The sequence below is a fragment of the Phocoena sinus genome, chromosome 3 (assembly GCF_008692025.1).
Source record: "Phocoena sinus isolate mPhoSin1 chromosome 3, mPhoSin1.pri, whole genome shotgun sequence".
Taxonomy (NCBI): Eukaryota; Metazoa; Chordata; class Mammalia; order Artiodactyla; family Phocoenidae; genus Phocoena; species Phocoena sinus.
The window spans coordinates 17,281,053-17,296,194 of record NC_045765.1 but is presented as its reverse complement, the minus strand read 5'-3'; the positions used below and the strand labels follow the sequence as shown (position 1 = coordinate 17,296,194).

The following is a 15,142-nucleotide window of genomic DNA, read 5'->3' as shown; positions in this document are numbered from 1 at the left end:
GCACACACTTGACAGTTATGCGAATGGAGAGGGAGGAAAAGAGCTCTAACACTTGGGGTCACACACACAGAACCCTCTACTGAGATGGACAGCTGAGGAAAAGAGACGTTTATTCTGCAACATTTATCTTGCTTTTTCCAACCCAGAGCCAGCTGACAATGGAGGATATTGGGGGGTTGGGGGCAAATAGAAAGCTACAGAGGGGTAGGAAGTGAACCGCAGCTAAATCCTGATGCCCTTCTCACCAGCTGAGTAGCCCTGGGGACTATACTGAACCCCCTGCAATCGTTTTTCTCATTCGTGAAACAGGGAATAGACGTCTCTTTTCTCATCTGAATCCTAGCTTTGCAGGGGCCACCTCTGAAGTGGACACTGGGACACTGCCCCAATTGGGAGATGGCCTTCCCAGTCCTTCCTGCACCACTCAGCCACCTGCTGCCGCCAGGGCTCCTACCACTGCTCGAGCAGCTGGGAGAGCTGTTGTTGCAGAGCGCTGCTCCTCCCGCCAAGCTCCTGCTGCAGCTTGTGGCTCCGCTCCTCGGCCCCCTGCCTTGCCCTCTCTGAGTGCTGTAACCTAGACCAAATGAACCAAATCTTTGTAAGGAAAGGATCATTCCTCACATTTACCATATAATTTTTGCATATTCTTGTTGGCTTTCTTTTACATTTAAAAATTAATATATGGTAAAATTGACTCCTTTTTGTGAATAGTTCCTGGAGTTTTAGCACAGGCATAAGTTCATGTAACCATTACTATAATCCATTCTACCAGGTGATACAGAATAGTTCCATCACCCCACAAAACACCTTGGCACTGCCCCTCTGAGTCACACCTTCTCTCCACCCCTAATGTCATATACATGAAATTATACTTCATATAACCTTTTGAGACTGGCTTCTTTTAGCATGTCTTTGCGATCAATCCAAGTTTTTGTGTGTATCAGTGGTCATTCCTTTTTATGGCTGAGTAGAATTTCATTGCATAGATGTACCAGTTTATCCATTCATTTGATGAAAGATATCTGAGCTGCTTTTAGTTTTTGGCAATTATGAACAGAGCTGCTATAAGCATCTGTGTACAGGTTTTTGGGTGAACATGAGTTTTCATTTCTTTTGGGCAAACAGCCAGGAGTGGGATTATTGGGTCATATGGTAAGAGTATGTTTGGCTTTTTAAGAAACTGTTTTCCAAAGTGGTTGTACCATTCTGCATTCCCACTGGTAATGTATGACTGTTCCAGTTGCTTTGTAGCCTCTCCAGCACCTGGTACTGTCATTATAAAAATATGTAGCTGTTCTAATAGGTATGCAGTGGCATCTCATTGATTTTAACATGCACTTCCCTAATGGCTACTGATGCTGAACATCTTTTTTTTTTTTTTAACTCAAGTATTGTTGATTTACAATATTGTATTAGTTTCAGGTGTACAGTAATTTGGTTATACAATACATATATATATATATATATATATATATATATATATATATACAGCTATACTTTTTTTTCCAATTCTTTTCCATCATAGGTTATTACAAGATATTGAATATAGTTCCCTGTGCTACACAGTAAATCTCTGTTGTTTATCTAGTTTATATATGGTGGTGTATATCTGTTAATCCCATACTCCCAATTTATCCCTCCTCCCCTTCCCCTTTCGTAACCATAAGTTTGTTTTCTAAGTCTGTGAGTCTCTTTCTGTGCTGTAAATAAGTTCATTTGTATCATTTTTAGATTCCACATGTAAGTGATATCATGTATTTGTCTTTCTCTGCCTGACTCACTTACACTTGGTATGATAATCTCTAGGTTCATCCATGTTGCTGCAAGTGGCATTATTTCATTCTTTTTTATTGCTGAGTAATATTCCATTGTGTGTGTGTGTGTGTGAGTGTGTGTGTGTGTGTGTGTATATATATATGTATATATATATATTTATCTCACATCTTCTTTATCCATTCATTTACTGATGGACATTTAGGTTGCTTCCATGTCTCGGCTACTGTAAATAGTAGTATTGCTATCAACATTGGGGTGCACATATCTTTCGAAATTAGAGCTTTCATCTTTTCTGGATATATGCCCAGAAGTGGGACTGCTGGATCATATGGCAACTCTATTTTTAGTTTTTTAAGGAACTATTGTTTTCCATAGTGGAAAACAATATTGTTTTCCATAGTGGCTGCACCAATTTATATTCCCACCAACAGTGTACGAGGGTTCCCTTTTCCTCACACCCGCTCCTGCATTTATTTGTAGACTTTTGATGATGGCCATTCTGACAGGTGTGAGGTAATACTTCATTGTAGTTTCAGTTTGCATTTCTCTAATAACTAGCCATGTGGAGCATCTTTACATGTACCTATTGTCCTACTGTATGTCTTCTTTGGAGACATGCTTACTTAGGTGTTCTGCCCATTTTTTGTATTGTATTGTATTGTATTGTACTGTATTTATTTATTTATTTACGGCTGTGTTGGGTACTTGTAGCTCCACACGGGCTTTCTCTAGTTGCGGTGAGTGGGGGCTACTCTTTGTTGTGGTGTGCGGGCTTCTCATCATGGTGGCTTCTCTTGTTGCGGAGCATGGGCTCTAGGTGCGTGGGCTTCAGTAGTTGTGATACACGGGCTCAGCAGTTGTGGCTCCCAGGCTCTAGAGCGCAGGCTCAGCAGTTGTGGTGCACAGGCTTAGTTGCTCTGCAGCATGTGGGATCTTCCCGGACCAGGGATCGAACCCCTGTCCCTTGTATTGGCAGGCAGATTCTTAACCACTATGCTACCACGGAAGTCCCTTCTGCCCATTTTTTGATTGTGTTGTTTCTCTGTTATTGAGTCATTTGAGGTGTTTGTATGTTTTGGAAATTAAGCCCTTGTCAGTTGCATCATTTTGCAAATATTTTCTCCCAGTCCGTAGGTTGTCTTTTCATTTTGTTTATGGTTTCCTTTGCTGTGCAAAAGTTTGTAAGTTTGATTAGGTCCCATTTGTTTATTTTTGCTTTTATTTCTTTTGCCTTGGGAGACTGACCTAAGAAACCATTGCTACAATTTATGTCAGAGAATGTTTTGCCTATGTTCTCTTCTAAGAGTTTTATGGTGTCACGTCTTATATTTAAGTCTTTAAGCCATTTTGAGTTATTTCTGTGTATGATGTGAGGGAGTGTTCTAACTTCAATGATTTACATGAGGCTGTCCAGCTTTCCCAATACCACTTGCTGAAGAGACTGTGTTTTCTCCATTGTATATCCTTCCCTCCTCTGTCAAAGATAAATTGATGTAGGTGTGTGGATTTATTTCTGGGCTCTCTATTCCAATGATCCATATGTCTGTTTTTGTGCTAATATCATGCTGTTTTGACTACTATAGCTTTGTAGTATCGTTTGAAGTCTGGAAGGGTTATGCCTCCAGCTTTGTTCTTTTTCCTCAGGATTGCTTTGGCAATTCAGGGTCTTTTGTGGTTCCACATAAATTTTAGGATTATATGTTGTAGTTTTGTGAAAAATGTCATGGCTAATTTGTAGATTGCTTTGGGTAGTACGGTTATTTTAACTACATTAATTCTTCCAACCCTAGAGCATGGGATATCTTTAAATTTCTTTGAATCATCTTCAATTTTCAATTTCTTTTATCAATGTTTTGTAGTTCTCTGCGTATGTCTTTCATCTCCTTGGTTAGGTTTATTCCTAGGTATTTTTTTTTTTGATGCAGTTTTCAACAGCATTTTTTTTTTTTTTTTAACTTTCTCTTTCTGACATTTCATTGTTAGGGTAAAGAAATACAACAGATTTCTGTATATTAATCTTGTATCCTGCTACCCTGACAATCTTTTCATGTGCTTATTTGCCATCCATATGTCCTGTTTGGTGAAGGGTCTGTTTAAGTCTTTTGTCCATTTAAAAATTTTATTTATTTATTTATTTAAGGCTGCACTGAATTTTAGTGTGGCACACAGCATCTTTTAGCTGCGGAATGCAGGCTCATAGTTGTGGCATGCAGGCTTCTTAGTTGTGGCATGCGTGTGGGATCTAGTTGCCCAATCGATCCCTGGATCCCCAGTTCAATCCCTGGATTGAAACCAGGCCCCCTGCATTGGGAGCATGGAGTCTCACCCACTGGACCACCAGGGAAGTCCTTTGTCCATTTTAGATTGGATTGTTCGTGGAGTTCTGAGAGTTCTTTATATATTTTGGATATAAGTCCTTTGTCAGATATATGATTTTCAAATTTTCTCCAAATCTATAACTTGTCTTTTTATTCTCTTAAGTGTGTCTTCCACAGAACAAAGTTTTAAATTTTGATAAAGTCCAATTTATCAAGTTTTCTCTTATGGATCATGTTTTTATGTCATGTCTAAGAGCCCTCTGTCTAACCCAAGGCCACAAAGATTTTCTCCTATTTTTTCTTCTAAAAGTTTACAGTTTTAAGTTTTACATGTAGATTTATGATCCATTTTGAGTTAACTTTTGTTTAAAGGTGTGAGGTATAAATTGAGGTTCATTTTTTGGTGTATGGATATCCAATTGTTCCAATATCATTCACTGAAAAGATTATCCTTTCTCCATTGAACTACCTTTGCACCTTTGTAAAAAAATCAGCCACCTGTATTTGTGCGAGTCTATTTTTTTTTTTTTTTGCGGTACGCAGGCCTCTCACTGTTGTGGCCTCTCCCATTGCAGAGCACAGGCTTCGGACGTGCAGGCTCAGCAGCCATGGCCCACGGGCCCAGCCGCTCCATGGCATGTGGGATCCTCCCGGACTGGGGCAAGAACCCGTGTCCCCTGCATCGGCAGGCAGACTCTCAACCACTGCGCCACCAGGGAAGCCCTATGCGAGTCTATTTTTTGACCCTATTCTGATCCCCTACTGACCTGACATTTACTTATTTATTTAAAAAATTTTTATTTTTTGGTGCAGCATGCGGGATCTTACTTCCTCAACCAGGGATTGAACCTGTGCCCACTGCAGTGGAAGCACAGAGTCTTAACCACTGGACCACCAGCGAAGTCTCTGACCTGATATTTGTTTATTTATTTATTTTTTAAAATTTATTTATTTATTTATTCTTTTGGCTGCGTTTGGTCTTCATTGCTGTGCGCAGGCTTTCTCTAGTTGTGGCGAGCAGGGGCTACTCTCTGTTGCAGTGAGCGGGCTTCTCATTATTGTGGCTACTCATGTTGTGGAGCACAGGCTCTATAGGCACGCAGGCTCAGTAGTTGTGTCTCGTGGGCTCTAGAGCGCAGGCTCAGTAGTTGTGGCACATGGGCTTAGTTGCTCCACGGTATGTGGGATCTTCCTGGGCCAGTGCTCGAACCTGTGTCCCCTGCATTGGCAGGCGGATTCTTAACCACTGCGCCACCAGGGAAGTCCTAACCTGATATTTAAATCTGAGCTCACTGGATAGTTCTAACCCCCTGAGAGGACAATGTGATGTAGCCCTAAGGTTGATTAAATGAATACATGCTTAGGCAAAGCTGGGGAATCCAGTCCCCTTGCTGGGGACCTGAAGGACAGTCATCCTAACTTGTCTGTACTTTTGAGAGACTCTGAGTAAGTCCCCAGGCCCAAATAATGCCCAGCACCTTCTAGGGAATATCTGCCGGGGGAAGTGTTTACCTTTCTTCCATTTGTTTCATGCTGGACATAACTTGATTGGTTTTTTCTTCAAAAGATGTGATGGCTTCATTCTTCTGTTGTAAACTGCTCTCCGCATTCTATAAAAGCAAAGAAAGAGGGTTATTTTCTGCTTCTCCCTCACCCCCCTGCCTGCTCTGGATTACAAGTGGGTTCAACTATTCTTGTACTTTTTTTTATAACACTTTCAAGAGCGTTTCATTAATTGCTGCTCTTCCCCAAAGCCCTGGAAGACAAACTAGGCCAAGGCTCCCATGTCCTCAACATAAAGAAAGGCAGAGGGGGAATTTCCTGGAGTTCCAGTGGTTAGAACTTGGTGTTTTCACTGCTGTGGTGCAGGTTCAATCCCTGGTTGGGGAATTAAGATTCTGCAAGCCAGCCGGCCAAAAAAAGAATAAAAGAAAAAAAAAAAAGGCAGAGAGGGAGATACTGAAGCCCTCTGTTTGAATAGTCCATGCCCCTTTTTGAAAAGGAATTTCAGAGTCGGATTTGACTCAATGTTACCGAGTCTTCTCATGTGTCAGGCACATCCATGAGTTCACCTGACTCTTGCAGAGTTCTCATGGTGGGCATTGTTAGCCCCCACTTCTCTGAGCAAGAGAGGGAGGCTCAGAAATAGAAAGCACCTGGGAAAAGGTCTGAGCACAAATATGGTGCATCTGGGTTCTTACTCACAACCATGTGACTTTCTGAGTCCAGGCTTTTAACCATGGCAGATGCTGAGTGACTAGGAGGCAGCAAAAGAGCAACATGTTTCTGTGTGCCTACAAGAGACACTCTTAAAATACAAGGATACAGAAAGGCTGAAGACAGAAAGAAGTCCTGATAAATTCTTAAGAATATATAGACTGTAGTGTCTGGCTTTAAAGTAATAAAACTAGACATAAGGAACAAAAGAATAGCTAAACATCTCATATCTGGAAATGGAATAGCATATTACTAAAAACTATTGAGGTAAAAAAAAAAGAAAAAAAAAACCAGAAGAGAGATTATGAAATACTTAGAGCTGAAAGACAATGAAAACACTCTGCAATATTTTACTATATTGAAGATGCACCCTAATTTTATATACCACTATGAAGGAAAAAACTGCTACTTGAAACATGTCATGCCATTGACCATAAGATGCATCTTGATTTCAGAGATGACAAATGTGAAAAACATGCTTTTTAGGTGAAATACTTCCATCAAAAATTGAGGGCCATAGCTAAAGCAGTACTTGTGGGTAATTTTTAACTTTAAATAAAATGTTTAATGAAATTAAAAAAGATAAAACAGATGAGCTAAGCATGCATTTCAGAAGTTGAAAATGAGCCACAGAGCAAACCCAAAGAAATAAGAAAGAAAATAATAAAAGTGAGGGTAGAAATCAATGAAAAAGAAATAACAATACACAATAAAGAATATTAGAAAAAAAGCTGGTTCTCTGAAAAGATTATGAGGACAGACACACCTCTGGCAAGACCGGATAAGGAAGAAAGACAAAAAATGCAAAAAGAAAATGCTGAATAAAAGAGATTTAAAAATTCTGCAAAAGAATGTTATAAACAAAAACATTTGAAAACCTAAACAAAATAAGATACATTTTGGAAAAAAATATACCAAAATTGGTCTGAGAAGAAATGGAAAATATGAATAAGCCAGTAAACATTCAATAAATAGAAATGGTGGTCATAGTCTCCCTGCCCAAAAAAAGCCCAGCCCAGATGAATCCTACAACATGGGTGGGTTCTCAAAACTTTTGGAGAATAGACACTTTCTATCTTATAAGCGTTATTTCAGAGAAAGAGAACAGGAAACCTTATTTTATAGTACCAGTCCAACCATGATTCTGAAGCCAAATAAGGCTAGTAAAAGGAAAGAAAGAGGTCTGTCTCGTATATAAACACACAGATTATATATAACATATTGGCTAACTGAGTCAAGAGTATATTTAAATATATCACAATCAAGCAGGAATCCAGGAACATAAATGTATAAATTGCCACATAAATAAGGGAGAAAAAGAACAGGACTATCACAACAGATAAAATGCAAAAAAGCCCAAAACATTTAATAAGGTTCAATATTTATTTATGAGGAAAACTCTGAGCAAACAAGAAATAGAAAAGAACTTCCTTAACTAAGTAAAGTTTATATATCAACCATCTAGTAAGCATTATTCTTGATGGAGAAATTTTTACATGCATTACTTTTAAGATCAGGACCACAAATCTGCTTACTATTCCAACTACTGTTTAATGTAGTCATGGAGGTCCTGGCCAATGCTAAAAGAAACAAAAAAGAATGAGGAGTACAAAGCCTGAGAGTGAAGAAATTAAACTGTCTTTATTTGCCTATGATATGATCAATTACATCTAAAACCAACAGGATTAATAGACAAACTATTAGAACTAGGTGGTGAGCAAGGCTGTCAAACACAAGATCAACCTATAAAGCACAAAAGCACTTCTCTACATCAGCAAGACCTCACTAGGGGATGCAGCCAAAATAAGGCACCCAGCACACTAGCAACAAGAACTAGACAGAATTGAGGCGTTCACCTAGAGAAAATGCAACTCTTACGGAAGAAAAAGGACAAAAAGAGAGTAAACTATAAATTCAATGCAATTCCCATGTAAGAAATTCAGCTGAATTTTTTAAAAAGGAAATTTATACCTTATTCTAAAATTTTTATCAAGAATCAGACTATACTACAAAGCTACAGTAACCAAAACAGCATGATACTGGCACAGAAACAGCACATAGATCAATGGAATAGGATAGAAAGCCCAGAAATAAACCCAAGCACTTATGGTCAATTAATCTACAGCAAAGGAGGCAAGAATATACAATGGAGAAAAGACAGTCTCTTCAGTAAGTGGTGCTGTGAAAAGTGTACAGCTACATGTAAAAGAATGAAATTAGAACATTTTCTAACACCATATACAAAAATAAACTTGAAATGGATTAAAGACCTAAATGTAATACTGGATACTATAAGACTCCTAGAGGAAAACATAGGCAGAGCACTCTTTGACATAAATCAGAGAAATATTTTTTTGGATCTGTCTCCTAGAGTAATGGAAACAAAAGCAAAAATAAACAAATGGGACCTAATTAAACTTATAAGCTTTTGCACAGCAAAGGAAACCATAAACAAAATGAAAAGACAACCTATGGAATGGGAGAAAACATCTGCAAATGATGTGACTGACAAGGGATTAATTTTGAAAATATACAAACAGCTTATACAGCTCTACTGAAAAAAACCCAAACAACCCAATCAAAAAATGGGCAGAAGACCCACATCAACATTTCTCCAAAGAAAACATACAGATGGCCAATAGGCACGTGAAAAGATGCTCAACTTCCCTAATTATTAGAGAAATGCAAATAAAAACTACAATGAAGTATCACCTCACACCAGTCAGAATGGTAATCATCAAAAAGTCTGCAAATAATAAATCCTACACTGTTGGTGGGAATGTAAATTGGTGCAGCCACTGTGGAAGACAGTATGGAGGTTCCTTAAAAAACTAAAAATGGAATTACCATATGATCCAGCAGTCCCACTCCTGGGCATATATCCGGAAAAGACGAAAGCTCTAATTCAAAAAGATACGTGCACCTCAATGTTCACAGCAATACTATTCACAATAACCGAGACATGGAAGCAACCTAAATGTCCATCAACAGATGAATGGATAGGGGCTTCCCTGGTGGCACAGTGGTTAAGAATCCGTCTGCCAATGCAGGGGACATGGGTTTGAGCCCTGGTCCGGGAAGATCCCACATGCTGCGGAGCAACTAAGCCCATTCGCCGCAACTACTGAGCCTGCGCTCTAGAGCTCGCGTGCCACAACTACTGAGCCCGCGTGCCACAACTATTGAAGCCCACGTGCCTACAGCCCATGCTCTGCAACAAGAGAAGCCACTGCAATGGGAAGCCCATGCACCACAACAAAGAGTAGCCCCCACTCGCCGCAACCAGAGAAAGCCCATGCACAGCAACAAAGACCCAACGTGGCCAAAAATAAAAAAAAGTAAATAAATTTATATAAAAAAATAGATGAAGGATAAAGAAGATATGGTATTATATACATTGGAATATTATTCAGCCATAAGAAAGAAGGAAATAATGCCATGTGCAGCAATATGGATGGACCTAGAGATTATCATACTAAAGTGAAGTCAGACAGACAAAGACAAATATCATATATCACACATAGAATCTAAAAGAATGATACAAATGAACTTATTTACAACACAGAAACAGACTCACAGACTTAGAAAAGAAACTTATGGTTACCAAAGGGGAAAGGGGTGAGGAGGGATAAATTAGAAATCTGGGATTAACAGATACACACCACTATATATAAAATAGATAAATAAGGACCTACTGTATAGCATAGGGAACTATATTCAGTATTTTGTAATAACCTATAATAGAAAAGAATCTGAAAAAGAATCACTTTGCTTTACACCTGAAACTAACACAATACTGTGAATTAATTATACTTCAATTAAAAAAAAAGAAAAAAAGGATAAACATTTACAAATAGATAAGTCAATCAAAAAAAGAAGAGGGGGAAAAAACGGGGAAAGGTAGGCAGGCTTGACCTACGTTATGGGTTGAGTGTGTCCATCCCAAATCCATTATGTTGAAGTCCTAACCCCCAGTACCACCCAGGATCTTATTAGGAAAACGGGTCACTCACTGCAGACATAATTAGTTAAGATGAGGTCACACTGGAGTAGGGTGGGCTCCTAATCCAATATGACTGGTGTCCTTTTACAAAGGGGAAATGTGGGCACAGGCATGCACACACAGGGAGAAAGCTGTGTGAAGATGAGGGCAGAGATGGAGGTGATAACTTCTCCAAGTGAAGGAAACCCAAATATTGCCAGCAACCACCAGAATCTAGGAGACGGATGGGACTGACTTCCTCACAGCCCTCAGAGGAAACCATTCCTGCCAACACTTTACTCTGAAACTTCTGGCCTCCAGTACTGTGAGACGGCAAATTTTTGTAAAGCCACTCAGTTTGTGGTACTTTTAAGCAGCTTACTATATGGAGAAAAAGAAAACTGGATCCCTAGGTAAGGCCATACACAAAGGTTAACTCTAGATACATTAAAAACCTAAATGTGAAAGGTTTAGACAACTAGCGTGGAATATCTTTGACACCTAGACGTGAGAAAGAGTTCTAAAACAAAACCCCCAAACTTCAAACCATATGTGAAAAATCAACACATTAGACTACATCAAAAATAGGGACTTAAGGACAGTAGATGACACTAGGAGAAGGTATTTACAATCTGTAAACCAGTAAAGGACTAAAATTTAGACCATACATGGAATTACTACTAATCAACAAGGAAACCCAAAAGAAAAAAGGACAAAAAATATGAATAGGCAAGCCACAAAGAAGCATAAATGGCAACCAACATGAAGGGATGCTCAAGCTCACTAGACTGAGAAATGAATATTAAGTCAACTGTACCCTCGCAATACAGGCACCACAGGACACAGCTGGAGGGAGCGTGTGTTGGTGCAGCCCTTCTAGAAAGCAGTGTGGCTGGGCTTATGCAAACCAAGGACACAAAGGAGGAAAGGAAGTGTCTGGCTGGGAGGACACTACAATTATGTCTGCCAGAGAGATTTCAGAGCGAGATGGGTACACTAGCTGCCAAGGTGTTGCTTGTGCTAGCGCAGTGGAGGAAAACCATTTGTCCGTCACCAGGGGAATGGGCAAGAAAACACAGTGGGTACAAACGCTGGGAAGCTAAACTGCACTAAGAAGCCAACAGCAGATATACATGAGGATGAATGTAGCACTGAGGGAGAAAAAGTAAGGAATAGAATGTGATCCACAGCACGATACCACTTATGTAAATTAAAATTCATGTCCTCAAAATGATACATGTTTTAGAATGACAAATATAAATAAAAAGATAAACACTTAAGAATGCTGGCCTAGAGGAAAGAGGATGGGAGTAGGGGTGGGGGATAAAAGGAAATAAGAAAACAGGAAGGGTGTCTTATTATAGTGCCCCAAACAGAGGGATATGACTGACTCAACCTTCTGCATCTGAAGCCCAGAGGGAGAAAAGGGTATGAAGCCAGAATTCCAGCAGCACCAGAGACGGACTTGGGGGTGGTGCTTCCCCAGGGAACCCAATGTATGCTGTGATGACTCAGCAGCCAGGGGTTTGGTGCTGCCAAAGCAGATGTTGTGACCCTTGTTAGTTATGGCAAACATTTAGTCAAACTGTCGCTTGCCCAAACTTGGAAGATGGAATCCACGCAACTGTGTCGGGCTCCAGAATGCTAGGATGTGCAGTGGGGCTTGCCATGTGAACAGGTGCTATAAGCAAGGGGTTTGCAGGGAGAGATGGACAGGGATACAGAGGCCAAAGGTTAGAAAAGTCAACTGCTTCTGGACTCAGAAGGAAGAGAGAGGACTGAAGAGTGAGCCATATGGCCCTGTGACATCCTGCAGCGAAGATCAGAGTAGGCTGCTTTCCTCATGCCTCAAGCTGTTGTTCCAGATGACTGGTCACTGACATGAGAAAGACTGACAGAGCAAAGAAACGGAGCAGGTGTGGGAACTGTGTTTACTCATAACAAACTACGGTCACTGACACACGGATCAAGTGGATGCAAGCAGACCAGAGGCTGTGACAGAGGGAACCGGATTGTCCAAGAAACCACCAGTCTGGTCTGAAAAATATCTGACTGTTGGATCCCTTATACAACCTCCAGGCCAGTAGACTGACCCTGGCAAGAAGCTGGCCGTCAAAGCTGTGTAGCCCACTGCACGGGAGCCCACTTCCCATCAGCCATTGAAGATGGTGGTCTCAGGGGCACGGAGGTCACCAGACATGCTCTCTAGAAGGCAGAAGCGGTAGCCAGACATGCTAAGAAATGGAGTCCTCAGTACCCCAGGCAGCCTTCACGGTTCCTGCCCAGAGGACAAAATGACCACCGAGGGCCAGGGACTGCCAGGTGTGTCCCTTGTTTCCTGTTTCCCAGTAGGCATTTCATCATGGTTATCCTGTTTCTGCTCTACCAGTTCATCCTGGGCAGGACAGGCTAACGTGACTGACAGATAGTCTTCTAGTTGGAACACAGGCCCTATGGGCTTGAGGGAGAGTGCTGCCCATCACCCAGGGTTGTGGACTCTGAGGAAGCAGGGCTTGCCAGTAGCTCAGTGGGGTCGACTGTTGTAGTGACAACTACATCTACCCACACCTACTTTCCCCTTCACCTGGCCTGCAGCCCAGAAACAACAGCCCCAGGCTTCCCTTGCAGCCAAGCCTGGCCATGCTGACTAGCCCTTTCCTATGTGATCGGAAGAAATGGTGGGTACAACTGCTGTCTCACTGTTTGAGAACAAATCCCTGGCTCTGGACTTTTGCTCTTCTCCCCACTTCTGCTGGCAAGAATGGTGACAACTCAAGTGGCCTTGAGAGCTGGAGCTGCCATTAGTCTGAATCCCTGAATGACCGTGGGGAGCAAAACTGCTGGTCTGCAATGCTTTAAGCTATTACAGTAGTTTAGTTTCCCCTAACATGTATTAACAGTATGTCTATATGCCGACCAAAACCAGAAGGAAACATGAAAAAATTAAAATAGATAATTTGTTGGGGGCTTCCCTGGTGGCACAGTGGTTGAGAGTCCGCCTGCTGATGCAGGGGACACGGGTTTGTGCCCCGGTCCGGGAAGATCCCACATGCCGTGGAGCAGCTGGGCCCGTGAGCCATGGCTGCTGAGCCTGCGCGTCCGGAGCCTGTGCTCCGCAACGGGAGAGGGCACAACAGTGAGAAGCCCGCATACAGCAAAAACAAACAAACAAATCTCATTGATAATTTGTTGGGAGGGTAAAACTTTTTCTTCCTTTTCTCTTTTTGCTTCAATTTTCATTGTTGCAATTACAAAAATATTAATTACGTAATAATTTTTAAAGAGACAGACAAAATAGCACAGTTTATTTGTACCGTCTGCTCTCACATTATCTTTGACATAGATGTTACTACTAGTAAGACTGAAACCACTCTATGGAAAAGGAAGTGGGACTGTTTCGGCAATAAAATAGGAAAGAGAACTTCAAAAAAGGAAAAGCTTCGAGGACACAGAATGGTACCCTTCTGGGTAGCTTCTGGGCAAGAAAGTGTTGCAGTGTTTAGATGCTGTCTTTCAAACTCTGGTGTGACCAGTTCTTTCTGGGCTAGCTCCCCTTGACCACTCTGAAATGACGAGGGAGGTGATCTTGGAGACTCAGCAAGATTAACTAATTGCCAAAGCTTTAAAAGGCAATACTAACTAATATCCTTAATCCACTTCTCCATTTCTTGGGGCAAACAATTAGTACCTGAAGTAGACAGAAACAGACAGCAGGGGGACAGTGAACGTATGACAGGCAAAGTTCAGATTTAGATTCAAGAGACACAGTTCAGTTTTCAGCTCTATTTATTAGCTGTGCCACCAGGGACATGTGACTTAGCCATTTGATTTTACCTTGTCACTTACATTTCCCCCCATTTTATAAACTTTTGTCAGGGACTGCCGGGAGACTCAAATAAAATAAATGCAATAACATGTAAGATGGCCTAGGACCAGGTCTGCAAATACGAGGCCCTCACAGATGTGTCTATTCTCTCCTTCTGCGGAAAGAATGACCCAAGACTGGAAAGGCAGCACGTGACAAGCTCTACCACTGTAGACAAGCAGCAGGAAACAGGGTTGTGATGTGGACATAAAGCCAAGTCCCACCTGAACTTTGTGAAACATCTGTAAGTTAATTGCTTTGACTTCCTCCAGCTGCTGGCGCAGGGCAACCAGAGTGTCCTGCTTCTCGTGAGTGTCCTTTTCTAGTAACTTCATTGCGATTTCCATTTCGGTTTTCATTCCAATTTGTAGCTCCAGTTCTTTTTCTAGTTCCTTAAAAGGATATTAATAAGGAAAGTATTATTAAAGCACATCACAGAAATGAACTTAACTGATGTTGTATCTTGGGCAGTGCTGAAAATACAAACGAAAGGTCAGAATAGGTTAGGGAGATGCAGACAAGTCTGTCTGGAGTGTAACGAGATTAAGTTTTCCCCCTTTCCTCATTTTACAATGAACACTGGCTCTGCATCAAGTCAACAGAAAGCAGGTAGGTGGCAATGAGGAATACTCCACGAGTATTTTTTTTCACATGTTAAAAACTTTATTTGCATAAAAACTCACTTGTTTTTAAAAGCAGGTTGAAGCATGTGTGTGCAAAGTGCTGACAGAAGTAACATAGAGGGAATAAACTGAGGAATCTTTCTGGTAACTCAGGCTCGCAAACTCACCAAACGGGCTTTCTTCTCCTCCTTCAGCTGCTTCCACACATCATTGTACATTTCATCCAGACCTTGCCGAGTCTGCTTGTAAGTCTCCAGCTCAACTTTTGTATCCTGTTTTGTTATCTGTGATTAAACAAGAGCACCAGAGGAATGGTTTGCTTACAGAAGCAAGCTAACTACAAAGTATTTAAAAATATAAC

General features: G+C 41.0%; 1 protein-coding gene across 2 annotated transcripts in view; it reads right to left on the bottom strand.

Annotated features, from left to right (window-relative positions):
* The window catches only part of RUFY1 (RUN and FYVE domain containing 1), a 61,744-nt gene that overhangs the window by 13,956 nt on the left and 32,646 nt on the right, over positions 1 to 15,142 (bottom strand). For both annotated transcript variants that reach the window (XM_032628243.1, XM_032628244.1), the window contains exons 10-13: positions 14,949 to 15,065; positions 14,383 to 14,550; positions 5,607 to 5,704; positions 455 to 574 (exon numbers count right to left, since the gene is read on the bottom strand). In XM_032628243.1, the coding sequence (XP_032484134.1) occupies positions 455 to 574; positions 5,607 to 5,704; positions 14,383 to 14,550; positions 14,949 to 15,065 (503 nt within the window). The remainder of the gene's footprint in view (positions 1 to 454; positions 575 to 5,606; positions 5,705 to 14,382; positions 14,551 to 14,948; positions 15,066 to 15,142) is intronic.